At 51.0% G+C, this 6,282-nt stretch overlaps 1 protein-coding gene across 2 annotated transcripts in view; it reads right to left on the bottom strand.

The window, feature by feature from the left end:
* Positions 1–3,440: 3,440 nt before the first annotated feature.
* EPHX2 (epoxide hydrolase 2) overlaps positions 3,441–6,282 on the bottom strand; it is a 52,492-nt gene continuing 49,650 nt past the window's right edge. The window contains exons 17-19 of one of the 2 annotated variants that reach the window (XM_025050404.1): positions 5,703–5,783; positions 4,091–4,149; positions 3,441–3,925 (exon numbers count right to left, since the gene is read on the bottom strand). In XM_025050404.1, coding sequence (XP_024906172.1) covers positions 3,847–3,925; positions 4,091–4,149; positions 5,703–5,783 — 219 coding nt within the window. In that variant the 3' untranslated portion in view covers positions 3,441–3,846. The remainder of the gene's footprint in view (positions 3,926–4,090; positions 4,150–5,702; positions 5,784–6,282) is intronic. The other variant, XM_006916975.3, reaches the window with a different exon arrangement.

Genomic DNA, 6,282 nt, shown 5'->3' with positions numbered 1-6,282 from the left:
AAGACCTAGAAGTTCCACTTCTGAGTATAAACTCTGAAAAACTGGAAGCAGGGACTTGAAGAGATACTTGCACACCCATGTTTACAGCAGCATTATTCACAACAGCCAAAAGGTGGAAGGCACCCAAGTGTCATCAATGGATGAAGACGTGGCATCTACATACAATGGAATATCTAGTCTTAAAAAGAAAGGAAATTCTGACACATGCTACAATATGGATGAGCCTTGAGGATCTTACACTAGGTGAAATAAGCCAGTTACAAAAAGACTACAGTGATTCCACTTATGCAAAGTAGCTGGAGGACTCAAATTCAGAGACAGGAAGCAGAATGGGGGTGGCCAAGGGGTCAATGGGGAAGGAGGATGGGGAGTCGGTGTTTAATGGGGACAGAGTTGCTGTTTGGGAGGAAGAAAAGCTTTTGGAGATGGATGGTGGTGATGGTTACAGAGCAACGTGAATGCACTTAATGCCACTGAATTAACTGTACACTTAAAAATAGTTAAAACGGTAAAATTTATGTTATGTATATTTTACCACAAGAAAAAAAAGTGAGCTTACCAGAGTAGGAACATGATTGGTATCCTTTCAAAAGCAGGCACTAGCCTCAAAAACCATATTTAGGTAAACTGCCAAGATGACTCGCCTCGTACCTTACAAACGTGAAAGCTGGGAATGTCTACAGCAGCAGTAAATGCGTCAGCTGTGTCATTAAAGTAATTTTTATACTTGTGTTTCATGCAGCAGAGACTCACTGAGACCCACCAAGGCTTGGAACGGGGAATAAGCCAGGCGGTTGGCATCCATCTCAGAAGGACATCGAAATCAGGAATTTGAACATTAATTTTTCTATTCAACTATTTATGCTTTCCTTGTCTGATTTCTTCAGCAAACATCTAACGAGCATCTCCCAAATGCCAGGCACGTGCTGTGTGAGGGTCAAGGATGTATCACCTAGACGGGCATCCTCCAATGCCAAGGCCCCACAGCCTAGCAGGGGGACAATGAGCTGCCGGGTGCAGTGGCCAACGCTCAGGGCACGCTTCCGCGATTGCTAAGACGATATTTGGTCGTGTGTGGCAGGAAGCCCCCTCCTTGGTACAGCAGAGCACGGTATTTCCCACCCGATTCCTGTTGCAAAAGCCCCTGAGCTTCTGACCTAGATATTTTAACCACTGTCTGCTGTCACTTTTTCCTCCAGGTGGTACTGGAACACTGGCCTACAGTCACTTCGAGGCCTAAAACCATGGGTTCATTATACCCCAGCAGAGACAAAAACAGCTTTTTGTCCCGTCTAACAGATTCACTTTTATTTTTTTTATTTTGTATTATTTTTCATGCCTACAGCACCTGGTCTTCCTAGGTGGTCTCCCATCCGGGTACTAACCACACCTGACCCTGCTTAGCTTCCAAGATCAGACATCGGGCTTATTCAGGATGACATGGCCGTAGACCATGGACCGTGGCTCCACTGGGGCGTGAACTCAGGACCTTCTGTGTGTAAAGCAGACGTGCTAACCGCTACACTATGGAACCACGTCCCGGACTCACTTTTACAAGACATTTCTCCTGGGAACCTCGGACGCTGCCAGGTGACAGCCATTAAGTGCAAGGATAGGACCTGTGAGCGACCTCAGCTCCCGCTGGGTAGTTCCGGGCCCCCGCTGAATGCGGGTAAGAGAGGGAATATGGGTCTGCCATGGCGATTTTTAAAAAGGTGATTTCCCTTAGCAGAGATGAATACATTTGTTATTTACATTTTTTTGTAGTGATGAAATAAAAGTGACATTTTGTAATTAAATCAACATGAACATACTCCCAGTAACTTGTACTTAAAATGGCTTCTGAAAATCTCCCCTGTCCTATTACGGGGAGATTAGCCCTGTGGCCCCACAGTTGCAGCAGGTGACATGTGGTCTGAAGTGCCCCAAAGCGGCCTGGAACACACAGCCCTGGGCATTCCTCATGCTTTCTTGAATAACCGGAAGAACTTTTCTAGTCTAGTGTCCTTTATGACACCAGTCTTGTACGACTGGTTATATTTTTGTTGCAATGCTATGGACTCCATTCACTTAACCTTTATTTGCCGAAAGAGTAGAATTTCTGAGGTGCTTTTGATGGTTTATGGGGATTGCTGGATAGAAGATTTGACACAGAGACAAATGAGTTTGCCCACTCGTGTTTCCTCCCACGGAGGATGCTCTCAGAGTCCCCGTTCCTCTCCCCCATCCCCTCCCTCACAAATTATTTCCGACATATTACAAAACAGTATCAGGCCCCTGACGTTATCCGGCACATGTAGTCATTCCCTCGGGTCACACATTCGCCTTTAAAATGAGCCCTTTAATTCTCTGATCCAAAAGGAAGGTGGTGGAAATTCAAAGCCCTCACAGGCCTTGTGCTGAGACTGACGAGAGATCTTACAGCTACTCCTTCCGCTGTACTTCCTCTATGCAACATCTTTCTAAGACCCAGCATATATTAACCCACTAGTGCTCACAACCACCTATGAGTTTGGCACTGTTGATAGGTGAGGAAACTGAGGCACATAATTTTAGATAGAGAAAAATTAACCATCAAGGCAAACGGGTTTGCCCACAGGGTCACAGCGGTAAGTGGCAGACTAGGAGCCTAATCTAGGTAGTCTGACTCCAGACTCAGAAAGGAGAAGGTTTTTGGTAGAAGGAGCTTGGCCTCTGGAACCAGAGAGCGTGTGTCTGAATCTGGACCCTTGCCCTGTGACCCTGGGCAAGTTACCTGAACCCCAGTTTTCCCATCTGTTCAATGGGAAGGATGAGAGACAGCGTATGGAAAGCTCCAGGCTCACAGGCGTACTTAATGATGGCCACACGGACATTTCCGGCCTTCCCTTTGCTTTCTGCACGCACATGGACACGCATACCCTTTTCGCCTGGTTATTTACACTCATCACAATTCATAATTCAGCTTGGAGAGACCACCTCCCCGAGCTTTTCCTGCAGAAAGCGTGGCAGAGGAGGTGTGCATATGTCTGCGAGCAAACCTTGCTAGGGGAGCAGGGAGGAAGCGCAGGTGACCCCGCCTGGGGACTGGGTGGAGGAGAGGGCAGGTAGGAACACCGTAGGCCCGAGGACCCATTAGCTCAAGCGGAGGCCAAGGGCCAAGGAGAATCAGCGTGCTGTGTGTGGGGACTCGGGACGGGTGACGCTAGAGGGCAGTTAGGAATCAGGGCGTGATGGGGACAAGCTGGGGAGATGGGCGTCACTCAGGGGCCAGCAGCACCCTGGAGGCGGGGGGTGGGGGGGGCCGTCAGGAGGCTGCTGCTGGAGAACTCCGGGGGAGCAACAACGGTAGGGGACAAAACCGTGAGATGGCTTCTGGATGTGGCAAGTGGCAGGTGAGGCCAGAGGGAAGTTCTTCGAACAATTACTCTGCCTTGCTCCTAAGAACACAAGCGGCAGTGTCACAATCATCTTAGATTTATTGAGCAAAGCCATTCCAACCTCTGTGGAGATGTTTCAAAATTAACTGCTGATTAAACCATGAATTTGCTTCAAAATTATGAATTGGTTAGTCAAAGAGAAATCACCCCGGCCATCCCATTTTGCCCCCGTCCACAGAACACTAACCATGCTGAGAGATACAGAGATGCATTTATATCCAGGGAATTAATCACGTTATTTTTTCTCTATCTAAAATTATGTCAAATTTGTCTCTTTTATTTAAAGAAAATCACTCTTTGTTGCAAACCCCTTCGGAACAGGCTGCTGGTTCTCAGGGACGCAGGTAAGGCCCCGTCTGGGCACCCAGAGCAGCGGTCCAGCCCACGAAGGTGCTGGCGTGCCTGCTGGGGGCCGGCACGCATCGCCCTAAAGCTTCGAGACCCGCGGCGAGTCCCTGGCATCGGTTTCTAGCCACTCAACGAGGATCCGATTCAATTCGGTGGGCCTGGAAAGGAAATAAAAGGCAATTCGCACTTGTCCGGACCCCTCACTCACATGAAGGCTGAGGGGATGGCGCAAATGGCCACCCCCGGACGCCTTTCCTGAAGGTGAGCAGGAAGCCCTGACCCCACCCCCACCCCCCGCACCGAGGGACCCTCCATCTCCTTACTTCTCCATCTGTGTGAAATGTCCACAATCCTTAATGTGTCCCCTTTTCAGGTGGGGGATCTGGAAGAAAACCCCACCCAGAAAAGTAAATGGCAGTGCAAATGGGCCTGGTTCAGGTTAGTGCAACGTGCAACCAAGGCCGCTGGGAGGGGAGCCTTCCTTTCTGCTCCCCGTAGGTCACACCCCTGAAAAACACTGCATTCTTTAGAAAAGGAAGAACCATTTATTGAGCTCCCTATGTGCTAGGTGCCCTACACACATTGCCATATTTAACTTTGACTATGGGGTAATATGAAGGCTCAGCGAGGTTGGGTAATCTACCCAACGCTGCACAGGCTGACAGAGCTAAGATTTAAATTCAGGGCCGCCTCACACCCATCACGACGACTGTCTCCCTTCAGAATCATTAGGCCTCAGCTTGTTCACTGCCCGGAAAATGCTTGGTCATTTGAGTCTTGCCACGCAGATGTGACTGCGTCCCCTCGCTGACGGTCTGCATGCAGGGCCGTATGGCTTCCCTGAATCCCCACAGTGGGTGACAGCAACAAGCACCGAGGAATGAGAGGGAGAGCAGTGCCGCAGTTAGGGACATGTGCTTTTCTTCCCGACGCAGCCTTGAACGGTGACAAGATGTGGGAAATGCTGGGGAAAAAAACGTGGCCTTCCTCCCAGAGGCAGGAGCTGCCCCTCCCAAGCCCACAAACCTCAGTGAGGTTAGCGGGCAGTTCCAAGGACTGGCCATGCGAAGGACCGGTGTCTCTACAGAATCTTCAGGGGTCAGGAGCAGAGAGATGAGCCCCCGAGGGCTCTCAGAGCTTTCTAGCTCTTCATCGGCTGGATCCAGAGCCTGTGAGGGGCGGCCTCTGCAGCATCCGACTTAATGCACCCTCTCCGCTGTGTCTGATGGTGCTAACAGAGCTACAGCCAAGGGCAGACAGGCTGCTCTCAGCATTTAGCCAGCCCGCGGTCAAGCACTTGCAGGCCTCCCTAGTGGCTACCGACCACACTGTGCAGAGTGAAATTCCCACCTACAGTCTGATGCCCATTGCGCCCCATTCAGTAGCTCTCTGCCCACTGGGTCCACACAGCCTGGCCCCACGGGCTCAGCAAGGTCTTCAGCCTTATCAAGCTCCTGCCATTCTCCAAGCATGCACGCTCCTCGCCTCCCGACACCCTGTGTCCTTCGCCCCGTGTTCTCTCTCTCTGCCCGGCAAGGCCACATGCAATGGGCAGCACCTCTGTGAAGCCCTCGTTCCCAAGCATGCCCTCTTCTTCGCGCCTCTCCCGTGTACGGGATTAGCAGAAGGACAGAGCACTCCCTGAGGGTGCAGATACCACCGCGGTATCTAGCACGGTCCCAATACATTTAAGTGCACAGTAAAAGCCTGTGAAATGAACAGATGAGTGAATGAATGAGTGAATGAATGAGCCTCCGTCAGTGCAGGATAAAGGAAGCGTCAGCCACTGTTGCTCCCAAGAGGTGACGGCGATGCTACTGATGAAGCCCCTTGTCAAACAAGTTCTTGAACCAAACATCTCACTGTCGTGCCTCTGAGACCCCGTGCCCTCCCCTGGGAAGCCCCGACGGCCCCAGCACAGCGCCATTCCCTCACCCAGTCCTCCATGTGCTCGGACATCTTGGGAACAAGCACTATGTCCTTCTCTGCGGTTACCATCAAGGCCGGAATCAGGATCTGGGGAGAGGCGACAGGAAGTAGGTACAGCTGGAGAGGGAAGAAATGTCTTGCACCCTTCACGACTCAGGCTTTCCCACCCGCCACCCCCCACCCCCACCGGGGCGAGGACCTGCTTCATTTTCACACTGTGTGGCTTCCTCCACTAACCCACCCCCCAACACACACACACACACACACACACACACCCACGCCCAGCAGTGCCGCTGTGGTCCCAGCTTTGTTTCTGGCATGCACTGTAAAAAGGAGGCATCATTATTACTGGAGATGTGGAATGATGGTGTAAGACAGGAGCAAATATATACATTGGCTGCTGTCTCTGGGTCCTGGCGCAGAGCTCCTGACACCCTTGGAAGTTCCTAAATGACACAAGCACTGGGAGCATCTCTTCTTGTTCTAATATTTGCCTTTGACCCCATTCCGGACATAGGGCTCCTAAAACGCTGGTAAACCCCTAAGTTATAAGACCATTGGGAGCATCTTTGGTTCCAATGAGGCG

Source organism: Pteropus alecto, unplaced genomic scaffold, assembly GCF_000325575.1.
Source record: "Pteropus alecto unplaced genomic scaffold, ASM32557v1 scaffold166, whole genome shotgun sequence".
NCBI classification, from domain to species: domain Eukaryota; kingdom Metazoa; phylum Chordata; class Mammalia; order Chiroptera; family Pteropodidae; genus Pteropus; species Pteropus alecto.
This window is presented reverse-complemented; position numbering and strand designations above follow the sequence as displayed.